Source organism: Nelumbo nucifera, chromosome 5 (genome assembly GCF_055504915.1).
Source record: "Nelumbo nucifera cultivar China Antique chromosome 5, China Antique-T2T, whole genome shotgun sequence".
Lineage (NCBI taxonomy): Eukaryota > Viridiplantae > Streptophyta > Magnoliopsida > Proteales > Nelumbonaceae > Nelumbo > Nelumbo nucifera.
Genome location: NC_142653.1, coordinates 60,997,498 through 61,015,123, shown reverse-complemented (window position 1 = coordinate 61,015,123; position 17,626 = coordinate 60,997,498). Strand labels below are relative to the sequence as shown.

The window sequence follows — 17,626 nt, the reverse complement described above, 5'->3', positions numbered from 1 at the left end:
CAGGCCCTTTAGGTATAGGTGGAGTGTTCAGGGACGAAGAAGGTCAAATTTTGGCCATGTTTTTAGGGCCTATAAGTTGGGGGGATTCTCTGAGAGCTGAAATTTCAGCAGTATTTGAAGGAATAAAAAGAGCCAAATAGCTGAATATTAGGAAGTTGTTGGTGGAGGGTGACTCTAGATTGGCTATTAACTGGCTACAAAATTAGTTTGTGGAAGTTCTCGAATGAAAAAAAGAAAATTTACCAGCTCACTCAAGATATGCAAATTCAGTTTCAGTGGTCCAAGAGGAGTACCAATTCTTTCGTAGACTATTTAGCTAAACAAGGGGTGGGAAGAGCTAGTTTCTTTCGGGCTATGTTGTAATGTGATGTTTTACTGTTAAGGTGGGGTAAGAGATTTTACCCCCTTCCTATTGTATCTTCTTCCATCTCCTTTTATTAATAAAAGTTTTAGTTATTGATAAAAAATAAAAATAGTTAGTACATTAAAGGCTCTATAGTCGACACAGAATCACCATGCGCCATCTTTCTTCTTTACCAGAAGGACTGGTGAGGAGAAGGCACTAGTACTGTGGCGGATGAGTTGGGCTCTAAACATTTCCTTCACCTGGCGCTCGATTTCATCTTTTTGGAAGTGGGGGTAGCGGTATGGGCGAACGTTGACAGGGGTGGATTGTGGTATGAGGGAGATTCGGTGCTCAATTGGGCGATGGGGTGGTAGTTGGGTTGTTGAGTCAAAAATAGGGGAGAATTTAAGGATCAAGGCTCAGAGGTCTGGTGGGGTGTCCGTGGGAATTTGGTCTGAAAGGGAGGAGGGTGGCAAAATGGAGAGCTCGTGTTGTGCCTCGATATGGTAGAAGGCAACTGCTGCTGTTATGGGCCCGGGCGTAGGATCTCGTCACGGGGCAGTTTGCTGGGAAAACTCCTTGCCTTCCCCTTGCCTTCCCTTTGCGAGTTGACCCTATGATGGCGGACTGAGGGGTGATTTGTTCAAGAGATCACCTAACTCTCCTTGTTCTCTTCTTGACTGAAAATTCGATACCTTTATTGAATAAATCAGCTCCTTAAATAGGAGATAACAGGAGGGTTTCCTTCTTGTATTCGGCTAAGGTAGTCCCTCTCTTATCGCAACTTAAACTTCTATCGAAACTCAAACTCCTACTTCTAAGGGAAACACAAAAATAGGGGATAAGGGAAAGGTACAGCTGGCATGTGGGCCCCGCTCTACGTTGGCACGCGCGACCCACCTTACTGCTGCTGTGAGGTGCGAGCTGCTGCCGTGTGGTGTATGCCACTGCTGTGCGGTGCGTGCTGTTGCCGTGCGGTGCATGCTGCTGCCGGGCGGCTGGCAAACTGTACCGCGGCGCGCTGCCGGGCGGTGCGTGCCGCCTGTGCCACGGCACACTGATGGGCGGTGCGTGCCGCCTGTGCGTGCCGCTAGGCGCGCTACTGTGTGTGCTGCTGCCTGTGGTTGCGACGCAGCGTGTTGCCAGGAGTCGTGTCCATAACATTACACCCCTCCTGGGCAACGAGCTTGTCCTCAAGCTCGAGGTCGGGGTAGGCGTTGTGCAGGTCGGTTCATGGAATCCAAGTGGCCTCCGCTGATGGTAGTCCGTCCTAGTCTACTAGAACCTCGAAGGTGCCCTGATTGATGCGTGACTGGACGAGAGCTCTAGGTTGGAGGATGGGTCTGCCGTCCTTGAGAGGGGGTAGAGGAGGCACTTGCGTTGGGGGAGTCCCTGTAAAAGGCTTTAGTAGGGACACATGAAAGACATCGTGGATTTTGCTGTGCTCGGGCAGTTCCAGTTGATAGGCAACCTTACCGATCTGTCGAAGAGCGTTGGGGGAGTCCCTGTAAAAGGCTTTAGCAGGGACACATGAAAGACATCGTGGATTTTGCTGTGCTCGGGCAGTTCTAGTTGATAGGCAACCTTACCGATCTGTCGAAGAACTTTGAAGGGCCCGTAAAACCTTGGGGTCAACTTTTGGGGGCCCCGTCGCCTGAGGGAGAGCTGTCGGTAGGGCTGGAGCTTTAGCCAAACGAACTGTCCTCGTTGGAAGGTGACCTCGCGGCGGTGCTGATTGTAGGCTATCTTCATACGTGCCTGTGCCTGCTGCAACCGTAAGGAGACTTCAGCCAGTAGGGCATCGCGGTCTTGGAGGCTACGGTCTACTTCTTCCAACCGTGTTGAACCCAGTTTGTAGGAGAGAAGACGAGGAGGGTCTCACCCATACACCACGCGGAAGGGAGTCATGCCGAGGGACGAGTGGTAAGATGTGTTGTAGCAGTATTCGGCCCAAGGAAGGCAGTCCACCCAGCGTCGTGGTTGGTCCCCCACAAAGCAACGGAGGTACATTTCTATGGTGCGATTGACAACCTCCGTTTGCCTGTCCGTCTATGGATGATAGGCGGAGGAAAAGGCTAGGATCGTGCTCTGTAATCTGAACAGCTCCTTCTAGAAGGTGCTGGTGAAGACTGCATTGCATCCCTATCACTAACGATGGTCTCGGGCAGCCCATGTAGGCGGAAGATGCGTGTGAAAAAGGCGTGGACCACAGAAACTGCGTTGTAGGGGTGGGACAATGGAATGAAATGAGCATATTTTGAGAAGCGGTCCACCACTACGAATAAGATGAATTTCCCTCCGACCTTAGGCAAGCCTTCAACGAAGTCCATAGAGATATCGGCCAAGATCTGTGTTGGGAGTGCAAGGGGCTGCAGGAGTCCTGTTGGGTGTAAGTTCTCCCACTTTTGTTGCTGACATACGGAGCAGTTCTGGATGAAATCCCTGACCGAGCCTCGCATACCATGCCAATGAAAGTCTGCACGGACGCGGTGTAACGTCTTCTGCACCCCTTCATGGGTGGCGTTGTGGATGCTAGCGAGGATAGCTGGAATCAAGGGACAATCGGTTAAGAGATATACCCTTCCTTTGTACAACGCAAGTCCCTCGTGGATGGTCCAATTTGGTTTGGTTGTGCCCGACTATAACTCTTGCATCAGGTCTCTCCACGTGGGTGATTGGAGCAACACGCTCCTTAGGTCCTCCAGTAGGGTCACGCGGGGCTGGGAGACCACGCAGAGGTGCGCTGTGTCCTCTTCTCGCTTGGACAGCGCATCAACGGCCCGATTGGAGGCTCCCACCTTGTGGTCTACGTGGAAGTCAAATCCTAGCAGTTTGCTTGCCCAGTGCTGTTGGGGTGGAGTAGTAAGCCGCTGTTCTAGAAGGTATTTGAGGCTGTAGTGGTCTGTCTTGACAATGAAGGGTCTGCCCCACAAATACGGCCTCCAGTGCTGGACGGCCTTGGCCAGTCCGATCAGTTCGCGCTCGTAGGCCGATAGCTTGAGGTGCCGATCTGCTAGTTTGCGGCTAAAGAAGGCTATGGGGTGCCCTTTCTGTTGTAGTACTGCTCTGATGCCTATGCCAGACGCATCACATTCTACCGTAAATTCTTGCTCAAAGTTTGGTAGTTGCAGCACGGGGGTAGTGGAGAGTGCGTCCCTTAGGTTTGTGAAGGCGGTGTTAGCTGCTTCATCCCATTGAAATGCATTCTTCTTCAACATCTTGGTCAATGGGGCCGCCAGGAGTCCATAGTTCCTTACAAATTTGCGGTAGTATCCCGTGAGCCCCAAGAACCCGCGAAGAGCCCTGATGGTCTGCGGCTTGGGCCACTCCCGGATGGCATGAATCTTGGAATTATCTACCGAGACTCCTTTCCTGCTGACTATATGGCCTAGGTAACGGACCTGCAGCTTTCCAAAGGAGCACTTGGTTCGTTTTAGGAAGAGCTTGTGCTATCGCAGAAGCTCCAGAACTGTCCTTAGGTGACAAACGTGCTCCACCCATGAAGTACTGTAAATCAAGATATCGTCGAAAAATACTAGGACGAACCTGCGGAGGTGGGGCCGAAATACCTCGTTCATCAGGGCCTGGAATGTAGATGGGGCATTGGTGAGACCAAAAGGCATGACCAGGAATTCAAAGTGGTCGTGATGCGTCCGGAAGGCTGTTTTCTCCACATCTTTAGGGGCCATTCGGACCTGGAAGTAACCTGACCTGAGATCCAACTTAGAAAAGTACTGAGACCTGTGGAGCTCATCTAGCAATTCGTCTACCACCGGGATCGGAAACTTGTCCTTGACGGTTCTACTATTGAGCTCCCTGTAGTCCACACAAAATCTCCAGGTGCCGTCTTGCTTTGGCACCAACAAGACTGGTGAAGAGAATGGAGAGCGGCTGAGGCGTATGATTCCCTATTCCAGCATCTCTGCACACTGCCTCTCTATCTCGTCCTTCTGTAGGTGCGGGTAGCGGTACGACCTCACGACGACGGGTCCTGCCCTGGTATTAATGGGATCCGATGGTCACACGATCGGCCAAGTGGAAGGCCCCTAGGTTCTGAGAACACGTCTGAAAAGTCGGCAAGAAGCCTCTCCATCTCCGCGATGTGCAAGGCGTCGCCATGGAGAGTATGCACCTGTGGTTTCCTTGCTCTCATCTTGGTCCCTTTCCAGGTGACCCGCTTCCCATGCAAGTCAAATGTCATGGTCAAGGCGCTGAAATCCCATAGGATGGGGCCGAGGGTGATGAGCCACTTAATCCCCAACACTATGTCGAACTCGTCTAAGGTCAGTACAAATAGATCTGCGAGGAAGGGTTCAGAATCCACCTGGATTTGGACGCTTCGGCAGATCCCTGGACTGTGAATTCTCTCCCCATTTGCTACAGCCACCTGGAGCCGCGACCTGTCTTCCATTGGTAGCTTCAGTCGGAGCGCAACCTGCTTGCTGATGAAGTTGTGGGTGCTCCCTGAGTCAACCAGAATCCGTACCTGTTTTCCTGCCACTTGGGCCTGCAGCTGCATGGTTTGGGAGTTTTGGACTCCAGTGATGGCATGGAGGGAGATCTTGGGTTCTTGTGCCACCTGTTTCTCTTCTTCCTCCTCCAGCTCATCTACTAGGAGGCAGAATAACCGCTTGCAACGGTGGCCGACTGAGTACAACTCGTCACAGTTGAAGCATTGGCCCTTGGCTCGACGCTCTGCCATCTCGGCCCTGGATAAGCGTCTGATGGGAGGTGCTGTCGTGCTGCTACCCATGCTAGTTGCAGCTTGGGTGGTGTTGTTGGTGAAAGGGCGTTGTTCCCTATTGGCGGCCATTGAAGGCCCTCCTATGGTAGATCTTGGGTTCACCCAAGTCGTTGCGGGACGCCCTATGCTGGATGACCCTTGGCTGATCTGCAGCTTGTGCTCGAACGCTCGGGCCAGATTCATTGTTGTGACCAAGTTGGGTGGGCTCTGCATCTCCACATCAACCCTCAGAGGTTCCGATAGGCCGGTTGTGAACATATCCACCTGCTGGTATGGCCGAACCGAAGAGGCTCTGGCGAGAAGGGTCTGAAACTGCCGCTGAGAATCCGTGACTGTCCCGGTCTGCTTGAGGTTAATGAGCTCCCCCAAGGGGTTGCTCGTTAATGGGGGCCCGAACCGGAGGAGGCAATACAACTTGAACTGGCCCCAACTAAGGCCTGGTTCCTCCTGCTCCACTCGGTAGAACCAGAGCTGTGCTTCATCGGCCAAGTGGAATGCTGCCAGGCTGACCTTGTCCTTCTCTTCCGTGCGTTGATTGCGGAAGAATTGCTCATAGCGGTACAGCCATCCAAGTGGGTCACCGTTGCCGCTGTATGAGGGGAACTCCAAACGATTGTATTTGGGTATGATTGCTGTTGTTGGTGTGTCACTCTGTCGCTCACCGAGCCCTCTGCTCGATCTGGGCGGCAGCTGTGATGAGTGGCTGCCCCTTCAGGGCTCCCTTCTCTGGTGGAGAAGTATAACTCTAGTAGACGTCGAAGTTCCCTGACGCCCTCTTTAACTTCCCTTACCTCCGCGTGATTTTCCACGAGACGGTGTTCCAGCTCGTGAGCCCTGGTCGATAGCTGCTCCATGTCGCCCATGACGGATCTCGTCACGGGGCAGTTTGCTGGGAAAACTCCTTGCCTTCCCCTTGCCTTCCCTTTGCGAGTTGACCCTATGATGGAGGACTGAGGGGTGATTTGTTCAAGAGATCACCTAACTCTCCTTGTTCTCTTCTTGACTGAAAATTTGATACCTTTATTGAATAAATCAGCTCCTTAAATAGGAGATTACAGGAGGGTTTCCTTCTTGTATTCGGCTAAGGTAATCCCTCTCTTATCGCAACTTAAACTTCTATCGAAACTCAAACTCCTACTTCTAAGGGAAACACAAAAATAGGGGATAAGGGAAAGGTACAGCTGGCATGTGGGCCCCGCTCTACGTTGGCGCGCGCGACCCACCTTGCTGCTGCTGTGAGGTGCGTGCTGCTGCCGTGTGGTGCATGCCGCTGCTGTGCGGTGCGTGTTGCTGCCGAGTGCTGCTGCCGTGCGGTGCATGCTGCTGCCGGGCGGCTGGCAGACTGTACCGCGGTGCGTGCCGCCTGTGCCGCAGCACGCTGATGGGCGGTGTGTGCCGCCTGTGTCGCGGCACGCTGGGGCGCACTGCTGTGCGCGCTGCTGCCTGTGGTTGCGATGCAGCGTGTTGCCGGGAGTCGTGTCCATAACAGCTGCGTTGGTTGAAACCAATCGACAGAGCTGATTGTGAGAAATCAAGGTGGGACTAGAAGGAGAAGTGATGCCATGTAGTTTGATCTAGTTCCCTAGGAGATGGAAGGACATGGTGAGGGCCGTATGGTCCGTCGTAACGGGACCAAGAGTTTCTAACAATTGGATTCTGAGGACAGCATCGGAACCAGAGATGGGAAGTAAATGGAATTCGACTGAGAATTGAAATTGTTGAATCGTCAAAGAAATCGATGAGCATTTTCCAGCACAGGTAAGATGTTCATCGTTTCCTACCGTAACTGATGAAAATCCAGATGGTTTGATTGGTAAGTGGAGGAAGGAAGCAACTCGGGGATGGAGGAAATTATGGGTGCTACCCATATCTACTAAGATGGAAATTGGGTGATCGTTGATGGTACCTTGTAGGTGAAAGGTGCGTGGGGAATCACTGCCACATAGCGCACTGAGGGAAAATTCGGGGAGAGGTGAATCTAGATGAACCAGAGGGGAAGTATCAGAGGAATCAGGGTCTAGAGGTTCGGTTTCATCATCTGGGAGAATAAGGAGTTGCGGTGACTTACAACGGTGTCCTGGGCGGTATTTCTCGTCGTAATTGAAGCACAATCCTTGTGCGCAATGGGCTTGCTGCTCTGTTGGGGTAAGACGACAGATATGCTGGGGAAGTTTCGGAGGTGGAGGAGGTCAACAACAGTGGTTTGTGGGAAGGTGGTGGGGAAGGTTTGGTCAGAGTAGAGTTGGTGGAAGGGAGTAGAGCTATGGATGGTGACGGTGGAAAATTCGGCAGTGGTTGAGGGGTGGTGGAAGGAGGGTGGCTTGGAGGTGGACAATGCTGAAGCTTATCTTCGATCAGCTTTGCAATGCATTAGCCGATGAGATTGAGGCAGGCTTCATGACAGCTCTCTCTGAATCTCTGGTTTAAGACCCAAGAGGAAACAATTCAAAATGGTTGTAGCAGGCAACCCGTCGATCCTGATGGAGATGGTCTCAAATTGAGACTGGTATTCAGAGACGGTAGAGGTTTGGGTGAGCTTGAACAAGGAGGCTTCGTGGTTGACAAAGGAGGATGGACCAAATCTTTCTTCGATGGCTATTGTGAGGTTCTTCCAGGTAAAGAGCTGCCAATTCCTATGTATCCATTGGAACCAACTCAAAGCCTGACCGGTCATGTAAAAGAATGCTCATCAGGAGTATGATGGAAGTAGACATATCGTTCGGCTTGGAAGATCCAATTGTGGGGATTAGAGCTGTCAAAATGGCAAATCTCACAACGGAGGGGGCGGATGGTAATGGCTGAAGAAGGGGTAGAAAGTTTGGAGACGATGACGATAGCGGGTTGATGGCGATACTGGTTTTATCGGAATGGGGAAGTCGCAACACGCAACACAAGCTTATTCAAGGTAGCTTGGATTATTTCGAGTTGGGATTTGGTGGAGGTACGAAAGGCTTGCAGGTCTGCAATGGATTCTTTGAGCACCTTGTAGCGTGTTTGGACACCAGTAGCGACCTGTTCAGCCATGGCGGAAGGGAGGAACAATGAAAGCACCAGTGATACGAGGAGGGATAATTGCTTCACTTCGAGCGTGAGGTAGGTTCCAGGATACGGAAGGGAAAGGAATTGGTTAACTTTTTCTCCCTCTATTGGATTACTACCCAACTATTTAAAGATATACAACGGAATTCAGTTACAGAAAAGACAGGATTTTTGATGACTCGACAATCTCTCTAACGAAATCATGTGCATGGAAATCAAACCTGAAAACCTTACTGGCTTTTCGGATGGTTATCTTAGGCCGTTGATCCATGTGAAGATGTGCATGGGATCCATGTGAACCAGGCATGCCTTCTTCATGTTGGTCGCTTGTATCATCCTCTTAGTAAAGCACAGGAAGAATAATCAACTGATGTGTATTAGGGTTTACTCGACCAGGATGAATTTCTAGCAGACCTTGAACAAAAGAAGGCTTACTCCAATTTGAAGAAGGGAGTCTCCAACCCCTGTTCTTTTTCTTTACTCCAATTAGGGTTTACTTGACAAGGATGAGTTTTCTTCTAACCTTGCATTCCCTTTTGGTGCAGATCCAGTCAGAGCCTCTCTTGAACATAATGCTTACTATTGTGATGCCATAGGCCCTAGTGTTGAGGTTTTCTGGGTAATGATATTGAAGAAGAAAGGGACTGAATTTTGAACCTAATCCTAGAGAAGCTTTCTGCTTTAGCTAAGATTTTGATAAAACTGGGGCAGGGGACCTAAATTCCCAAACGTAGGACCCTTGTCAGCAAAAGCAGCCCTCTCAGGAAGAAGTGATCCCATTAGTTCTAGAAGAAAGAATTGAAGAAAAAGGAACTAGAGTAGAGGAAAAAAAAAAAAAGGAACTAGAGTAGAAGAAAGCAATCTCTAGTAGAGTAGGTGCTAGTGAGAAAGGGATTTTATCCAACGGTCCTTCTCTGCCCCTTGTGCAGGATGGAGGAAGAGTCTTACAACCATCTCTTCATTCACTGCAATTTTACTTACAATATTTGAATTTTTTTCTTCAAGGCCATCTCTTACCAATGATGCATGCTGGGTTCTGTTCAGGCTTTGTTATAGGATTGGAAAGTAATTGGAATGGATAGGAAAGGCAGTTTTTTTGGTCTACTATACCCTTGGCCGCATGATGGTTTGTTTGGATGGAAAGTGTTAAGATGTGTCGAATAGGGGTAGTTTAGTCTTCTTCTGTTTATTAAGTAACTTGCTTATGTGGCTGTGTTATTAGAGTTACTCTGCCCCACACTTAAGTAAGGGCATTTCTGTCTTTGTAAACATGATTAGAAGCTAATATAGATTAAGGGGGTCGACTGAATGGGTCAACCATCAGATTTTCGACTGACCCCTCTTCTTCTCTTCCTCTTCTTCTTCTTCTTCTTCTTCTTCTTCTTCTTCTTCTCCTCTTCCTGTTCGGACTACTGTAGCAGCAGTCGAAATATGGTATCAGAGCAAGGTTCCTGATCTAAGTCAGTTGGTAAAGCACCTCAGTGTTGTTCGTGACTCTTCACTTTCGTTTCTGGTCAGTCGATGGAGAGGACTGGTTCGCCCTAGGTCAGAAACATTACAGCTTGTCTCTCTGCTGCGCATAACTCTCTTCAACAAGGAAAGTAACTTCAGCAGTGAATGGTTGATTGATATTCTCAAAGGAAGGTCGGTTCTCTCTTCTTCTAGTGTTACTTATATTTCTGGGTAGAAACCCTACAAGAAGCTGTTAGTATTGAGTAGAACCTAGAGAACTAGGTTCATTGTTGCCCTAGGTAGGGCTGTGTGTGCAGTAGCCGAATGGTGTAGGGCTACTGTGAGTTGTTGAGTGGCTGTGTGTGTAGTAGCCGAATGGTGTAGGGCTGCTGTAAGTTGTTGAATAGCTGTGTGTGCAGTAGCCGAATGGTGTTAGGGCTGCTGTAAGTGGCTGAGTGGTGTAAGGTAGAATGCAGTGAACTTGCCGAACTCCTTGTGGTTGTGTAATGGCCTCTTAAGTGTGTTGAACAAGTTTGAACTGGGTGCAGCAGATTTGGCTGTGTTGTGGTGCTTGAGTGGTTGTAAGAGGGCCTCTACTTGTGATTAATGAATGGTAAACTGATTCTTATGTGGGACGTAAGTGTGTGAAATCAGCAGTAGTGTGAATAAGAACAAGTGTGTGCTTCCACTGTGGTGTTTAGAGACTGCAATAGGTGCTGAAATATCAAACTGTGAACAACATCAATCAGCTTGTAGCTGAGAAGTAAAGTTAGAGACAACTGTGAAAGAGTACAATGGCAGCAATAGGAGATGGCTACAATGATCAGAAACCTAGTGTAGTAATTTCCTCCGACTACCTAGGGGTACAAATGACCTCAATTAAGCTAAATGGAGAGAACTATGTTCCATGGGCTAAATCAGTGGAAGTTTTTCTCAAGGCAAAGAAGAAAGTAAAGCATGTAAGAGATGAGAAGCCACCGGTTGACTCTCCAGGGTTTGATGATTGGGAACAAGAAGATGCTCAAATCATGACTTGGCTGTGGAATAGTATGGAACCCAAAATCAGTGCCAACTTCATGTTCCTTGATACGGCTAAGGATATATGGGAGCATGCTAAGAAGCTATATTCTGGACAAGACAACACAACAAGAGTATATCAGTTGTATCAGGAGTACTTTGATCTACAACAAGGAACCAAAACACTAGAAGAGTACTATGCCTGCATGAAGAATATAAGGAATGAACTCAATGTCTATCATCCCCTTACTTCAGATATTCAAGTTCAGCAACAGCAAAAGGAGCAACTTGATGTTACAAGATTTTTAGTGGGGCTGAAGTCAGAATATGAACCAATTAGAGCTCAAATATTGGGGGGCTCTACTCTTCCATCACTTGAGGAAGTATTCTCAAGACTTCGTAGAATTTCTTTGGGCCAGACAGAGAACCCCACACAGTATGATAGATCAGCACTTGTGACAGCTAGAGGTGGTGGACATAGTACAAGAGGGGGAGGTCATTCCAGAGGGGGCCGTGGCAATTCCATGATTGGTCGGGGTGGCCGTGATTCAGGGGGAGGCCGTGGTAGAGGAAAAAATAATTCTACAAGGAAATGTACTCATTGTGGTAGGGATGGACACATAGTGAATTTCTGTTATGACCTACATGGCCCTCCCTCTAAATGGGCTAATCATGCTGTAGCAGGCGATGTTGCTATTAGTGATAGTAAACTGGCAGACCGAACACCTCCCACATCTACATCTACTTCTGGGAGGGAGATGGTGAGTGTTCCGCGTGATGAGTATGAACGGTTCCTTCAAACTACTTCACAACATACCACTGCCACATATGCCCAATCAGGTATTGCTTGCATGTCATCTAAAACTCCTTCCTGGATTATTGACTCTGGAGCCTCAGATCATATGACCGGGACTCCAGGTGTGTTCTCTTCTCTTTCTGAAACCTCCACATCACAAACTGTTACACTTGCCAATGGGTCCTCATCTCCCATTTGTGGTGTTGGTAATGTTGACTTGGTTTCTGTCCCCTTATCATCTGTTTTATATGTACCTAAGTTTCCATTCAATCTTATGTCTGTCAGTAAAATAACCAAAGCTCTTAACTGTTCTGTTACCTTCTTTCCTTCCACTTGTGTTTTTCAGGATCTCAAGACGGGGAAGAAGATTGGTGGGGGGCATGAAGCTGGTGGATTGTATTACCTTGACGGCGGTGGATCTTCAATTGCACTTCAGACCTCCCTTACTCCTCTACAATGGCATTGTCGACTGGGACATCCATCTCTCAAGGTTCTCAAGATGTTGGTTCCATCATTGAGTCAGTTGTCAGTTTTACAATGTGAGTCATGTCAGTTTGGTAAACACCGTTGTGTGTCCTTTAGTCCGAGAGTTGAGAGTCGCATGTTGAGTCCTTTTTCTTTGGTTCATTCAGATGTTTGGGGTCCAATCAAAATTGAGTCTTACAATGGGTACAAGTATTTTGTCTCCTTTATTGATGATTGTTCAAGAATGACATGGATTTACTTAATGAAAGAAAGAAGTGAATTATTTTCCATTTTTCAAAAATTTCATGCTGAAATACGTACACAATTTGGTGTTCCAATCAAAGTTCTCCGTTCAGATAATGGTCGTGAATATTTTCTTGCTGCATTTCAACAGTATTTAGAACAGCATGGCATTATTCATCAGACATCATGTGCTTTCACCCCTCAACAAAATGGGGTGGCTGAATGGAAGAATCGTCATCTTCTTGAAATTGCTCGGTCTATGCTTCACCACATGAATGTTCCTAAACGGTTTTGGAGTGATGCTGTACTCACTGCATGTTTTCTCATTAATCGGATACCCTCTTTTATTCTTCATGGTCGGTCACCCTTCTCCATCTTGTTTCCCACTTTATCTCCGTTTCCATTAACTCCTCGTGTCTTTGGTTGTGTGTGCTTTGTTCATAATCTGAGTCCTGGAATAGACAAGCTAGATGCACGCTCAATTAAATGTGTCTTCCTTGGCTACTCTCGGACTCAAAAAGGGTACAAGTGTTATAATCCCATTGCCCGAAAGTGCTATGTCTGCCCTGATGTCACCTTTTTTGAGTCTGTTCCCTTCTTCTCCCGTCCTGAAGCACCCTTGTCCTCACCCTTACCTCCTCTTCCTCTTCCTATCAGTGATTTAGTTCCAGAGGCTGTTGTTGGAGTAGACTCATCTCCTCATCCAGTGCAGGTCACCACTGAACGACCACCGATCCGACAAGTGTATACACGTCGAACGACACCGGCCCCTCCTACTTCTACCTCGTCTGCGGATCCTCTCATGGCTCCTATTGCTGAACCTTCAGATCTTGACCTACCCATTGCCTTACGGAAAGGTAAACGTAGTTCTACACTCCATTCCATTTCCAATTTTGTTTCATTATCTCGTCTTTCTACCTCACATCGCCAGTTTGTTTCACTTTTGTCTTCTATTTCCATACCTAACAATGTTCAACAAGCTCTTAGTTCACCTGGATGGCGGCGGGCAATGGAGAAGGAACTTTCTGCTCTTCAACATACTCAAACGTGGAAACTCACTACTCTCCCACTTGGGAAGCATGCTGTGGGCTGTAAATGGGTGTATACTGTGAAATACTTGCCATATGGTAGTGTGGAGCGCCTGAAGGCCAAACTTGTTGCTAAAGGTTACTCACAGTCGTATGGTGTGGACTATATGGAGACATTCTCTCCGGTGGCTAAAATTGGTTCCATTCGTGTTCTAATTTCTTTAGCAGTTATGTATGATTGGCCTCTCCTTCAACTTGACATAAAGAATGCCTTCCTTCATGGTGATCTAGAGGAGGAGGTATATATGGAGCAACCACCTGGGTTTGTTGCTCAGGGGGAGGGTGGTAAGGTGTGCAAGCTGAAGAAAGCAATTTATGGGTTGAAGCAATCTCCACGTGCTTGGTTTGGGAAGTTCAGTGAAGTGGTGAAGAGTTTTGGAATGAAGCAATGCCAGGTTGATCACTCCGTGTTCAGCTATGACTCAGAAACTGGGAAGATTTTATTAGTGGTCTATGTGGATGATATTGTCATCACTGGTAGTGATAAATTGGGGATTGGCAAACTAAAGGCATTTCTGCAAAATCATTTTCAAACAAAGGACCTTGGAACATTAAAGTATTTCTTGGGAATTGAGGTTGCCAGGTCAAAACAAGGTGTGAATCTGTGTCAAAAGAAATATGTCCTTGATCTATTGGAAGAAACAGGACTGTTAGGTGCAAAACCGGCTGAGACCCCTATGGAACCAAATGTTAAGTTGAGCAGTGATACAGGAGAAGTATTTGAAGATCCTGAAAGGTATAGACGACTAGTGGGAAAGCTGAACTATCTGACTATCACGAGACCCGACATCTCCTTTGCAGTCAGTGTGGTGAGCCAATTCATGCAGAACCCTCGTATACCTCATTGGGATGCAGTCCTTAGAATTGTGAGGTATCTGAAAGGAGCTCCAGGCCGTGGGCTATTGTATAAACCAGGAGGAAAACTTGAAGTAGTTGGGTATACAGATGCAGACTGGGTAGGCTCAGTGAGTGACAGAAGATCTACTACAGGCTATTGCACATTTCTGGGAGGAAACCTTGTGACATGGAAGAGTAAAAAGCAGACGGTTGTAGCCAGAAGCAGTGCTGAAGCCGAATATAGGGCCATGGCTCACACTACCTGTGAATTAGTGTGGCTGAGGAATCTTCTACAAGAAATTGGGTTTCACATGGATAAACCTATGAAATTGTACTGTGACAATCAAGCTGCACTCCATATCTCTTCCAATCCTGTCTTTCATGAGAGAACAAAGCACATAGAGGTTGATTGCCACTTTGTGAGAGGGAAGGTTCTTGCCGGAGAGATAAATACAGAACATGTGAGCTCCAATGACCAGTGGACAGACTTGTTTACAAAAGCTCTAAGCTCAGGGAAAGTGAACTATCTATGTAACAAGCTGGGATTATATGACATATATTCTCCAGCTTGAGGGGGAGTGTTAAGATGTGTCGAATAGGGGTAGTTTAGTCTTCTTCTGTTTATTAAGTAACTTGCTTATGTGGCTGTGTTATTAGAGTTACTCTGCCCCACACTTAAGTAAGGGCATTTCTGTCTTTGTAAACATGATTAGAAGCTAATATAGATTAAGGGGGTCGACTGAATGGGTCAACCATCAGATTTTCGACTGACCCCTCTTCTTCTCTTCCTCTTCTTCTTCTTCTTCTCCTCTTCCTATTCGGACTACTGTAGCAGCAGTCGAAATAGAAAGGAATTCTTGGGTTTTTGAGCAGAAAAATATCCCTGTGAAAGAGTGACTAATGTCATTATTGAGGCTCTAAGGCAGTGATTATCATTTAGAGCTCACTTTAAGGAGAATGATTTTTCTTCTTCCTTTTTGGCTGTAAACTTTTTTGAGGATAATACTTGTGGCTGTACAGATTCTCATTGTCCATCAATTCTTCTCACATACTAGAGATTCTATTGGGCTGACTAGTGTGAGAATGTTGGGTTAGTTTTTGCTGTTGCATTTATTGTATGACCAGATTTTTTCAAGAAAGTGAAATATGCAGAGACGAGGGGAAGAAAAAATGGGAGAATGGGTTGGGAATATTTGTGCCCCACACCCTCCCACATTGTATTTTCAATTATGTGAAAAAGACAGGGCAATGCCTTCTAAAGAAGGATAGTGACAAATACAAGAGAATAAGAAGTTGCAAGAAGAAATCTCAATAATATCTTTACTCGTTTACATCTCAACAATCCCCCTCAAGTTGGAGCAAAGGTATTTATCGTGCCTAACTTGCTGCTCTTGTAGACATAATTTTGCTACACCTTTAATAGGGATGCCGGCCAATTATAACTAGGTCATAATGTAATGGAGACATGGAGTATAAATTTGTCCATTGAGAACTTTCTCCCGTATAAAATGGTGGTTTACCACTATATGCTTCGTACAAGTAGAAAAACATAATAGGACTTCCATTACTATTTGGAGAATGTGATTCTACAATGTTTTGACAATTATCACACCTCACATATCCACTGAAGCATCTTAGTTGACTTGAACTAAGAAGTAAATAATAATTTTAATGACAAATGATAATTGGTTCAAGTCTCTATGCCACAAACTGGACAATACAAATGGATCGATCTAATTGATGTAACAGGAGATAGTGACATAATAGTAAGTTGATAGAGAACATCCAGGAGATAGTGACACAATATCTGATGCATAATGAAAAGGAAAGAAAGTTATGGAACAATTCAACCACTTTGTTGTACTAGTAATAGATATAAGATTGGTGGAAAACTTTGGAACATGCAACGTAGATGGAAAATATATGAGGCATGACATTAATAATTCCTTTTTCTTAGATAAACAAAAATGGAACCATGAAGGAGATGGTCTCACTCTGTCACTAGAGGATGATGAAGCAGTGGGAGCATTCTGTCAAGTGGATTCACTTAAGGTATCTCATCTCTACTAGCATTATTTTCTTTCTTCTACTTTCTAAACCTTTGTGGTTGTCCATCGAGATCCCAACATGTGTCCTTAGTCTTCAGAAATGCACTGTATTGTCTGGTTTATGGAAAGCTTGAGTATGTGTAGGAATCCATTAATATATGCATCTTGTATGTAGTCTTGGGGGCTGAAGGGAGCTAAAATATTCTGTTTTCTTTGTTTATCAATACTTTTGTAGGGAAGAAGATGACTGAAGTTATATTGGTCATTTTCATTGTTTTGTAGAGTGCTATATAATGGAAAAAGGTTGGGCATATGTAATGATTTGATTCGTTGCTTTGGGCTATCAAGGCACACAATGTCAAGGTTGAGAGCTGTACCTTCACTGAACGTCTATCGTGCCTCAGCTATTGCCAATAAGTATTCTATCTTCTTATTTTGCAGATTAAACTTGACCATCACAGATTTACTGCTCTAACTTCATTAGACGGTTACTATCATATCATTGCTTCTATCAACTTTGTAACATGTACCTTAGAAATTCTAATGGAAAAATAGAATTATGTAATTTTGTAGATTAACTACTTGTCAATTTGCAATAAATAACAACATATTTATTATTTATTGAAAAAAATATATTATCTACAAAACTTACTTCACAGTATTAATTTTAAGAAGTTACATAATGATTAGGAATCATATTAAGAATTTAAGATTAAGTTGACTTTGTTTTTTATAATATACAATAGTAAAACAATAAGATATGGAATAATTCATTTAGTAATTAAAATATAGTTGTCTTGTACACTTTGATTTGTGGATTTTTTACATTCTCATGGATCTAATATATGTTATAGATTGACCATATTTTTTATAATTATTAATTGATAATTCTACTTAAATAAATAAGAACATATTTACATTAAATAATTTGATGATAAATTATTGTATGTTATTTACATTTCCTGATATATTTATGATAATGTATTTTTTCATATAAATTATTAAAATAATTTTGGCATGTATTTGTACTTTATTTATAGTTATTCAACTATAACTTAATGTAGTGGGATTTGAGTCTACTATGATGCTAAAAAGGAATGATACTTGAAAACTAATAACTAATCAACCGGCACCATTGAAGAGTGGTAACCAATCTAACTGGTATTCATCAAAATTCATGGAGAGAGGGGGTTTGATTAATCGAAGTTCTTCTGTTACCTTACACTTCCGGCATCAAATTGCCATGGGATTTATGAGAATTTTCTTGACGTTTGGTATTGGCTATCGTGAAACATATTGCACCACATCCATGTACATCTATTGCATATCGTGAAAAATATTAATTTCCTACCTTACCGATATACTTTGCAATACTAATATTTTGAACTTTGGTATTGGCTAATGGTCTAATACATTGGATAAAGATGGAATACACTAGATTGTCTAAAGCTTATACCTTGCAGATAATCTTTTCATTCACCAACTTTGATTGTTTAAAGCTTATGATTGTTCTAATTCGACCGTGCGACTTCACCATATTACCTTTGTTCC

The 17,626-nt window shown here is 45.4% G+C and overlaps 2 protein-coding genes across 2 annotated transcripts in view; one reads left to right on the top strand and one right to left on the bottom strand.

The window, feature by feature from the left end:
- LOC104588564 (Tetratricopeptide repeat (TPR)-like superfamily protein) overlaps window positions 1-16,615 on the top strand; it is a 36,471-nt gene extending 19,856 nt beyond the window's left edge. The window contains exons 3-4 of the transcript XR_016076083.1: window positions 15,985-16,079; window positions 16,358-16,615. The gene's annotated coding sequence lies outside the window, so the exon portion shown is untranslated. The remainder of the gene's footprint in view (window positions 1-15,984; window positions 16,080-16,357) is intronic.
- Window positions 2,986-5,953, bottom strand: LOC148791671 (uncharacterized). The gene is made up of 4 exons (XM_088888283.1): window positions 5,882-5,953; window positions 4,372-5,780; window positions 3,916-4,162; window positions 2,986-3,795 (listed from the first exon to the last, which is right to left on the bottom strand). The coding sequence occupies exons 1-4, from the start codon at window positions 5,951-5,953 to the stop codon at window positions 2,986-2,988; spliced, it is 2,538 nt and encodes an 845-aa protein (XP_088744409.1).
- Window positions 16,616-17,626: the final 1,011 nt, after the last annotated feature.